The sequence below is a fragment of the Egretta garzetta genome, unplaced genomic scaffold (assembly GCF_000687185.1).
Source record: "Egretta garzetta isolate BGI_Z169 unplaced genomic scaffold, ASM68718v1 scaffold780, whole genome shotgun sequence".
NCBI lineage: Eukaryota > Metazoa > Chordata > Aves > Pelecaniformes > Ardeidae > Egretta > Egretta garzetta.
In genome coordinates this window covers 139,823-140,256 of record NW_009258288.1, presented here as the reverse complement: position 1 = coordinate 140,256, position 434 = coordinate 139,823, and the positions used below count along the sequence as shown (strand labels likewise).

The following is a 434-nucleotide window of genomic DNA, read 5'->3' as shown; positions in this document are numbered from 1 at the left end:
ATGATGAGCCACTCGGCGTTGATAATGACCTCCACCAAAGCGAGGAGCAGGGCCACTGCCAGCGTCACCCAGCCCCGCGGGCCCCGGTTCCTCCGTGTCAAGAAGTTGAGGGCCACAGCGTGCGCCAGCAGGCAGGAGAAGCAGATGCCGAAGAGAACGCCGAAGAGGAAGCGGCGGGAGGTGCAGGTGGAGAAATCTGGCCCCACGATGAAGTCAAATGTCAGGCAGAAGAGCCCGAAGGTGCCCAGAAGAAAGAGGACCTGCGTGGCCACCAGGCTCTTCTTCTGGGGGTCCTGCACGAAGGGCAGGCTGGCCACCAAGACGATGGTGAGCACAAAGCTGGACACCACGCCGAGGCTGGCCACGGCCTCCAGCACGATGCCCCAGGCCGCCGAGAGGTTGCAGAGGTTGTAGTAGAGGGAGGAGAGGTCCTT

The 434-nt window shown here is 62.9% G+C and overlaps 1 protein-coding gene across 1 annotated transcript in view; it reads right to left on the bottom strand.

Annotated features, from left to right (window-relative positions):
* Positions 1-434, bottom strand: part of LOC104124944 (G-protein coupled receptor family C group 5 member C-like) — a 9,370-nt gene that overhangs the window by 1,512 nt on the left and 7,424 nt on the right. Inside the window, exon 3 of the mRNA XM_009637336.1 lies at positions 1-431. This exon is cut by the window's left edge and continues 23 nt beyond it. Coding sequence (XP_009635631.1) covers positions 1-431 — 431 coding nt within the window. The remainder of the gene's footprint in view (positions 432-434) is intronic.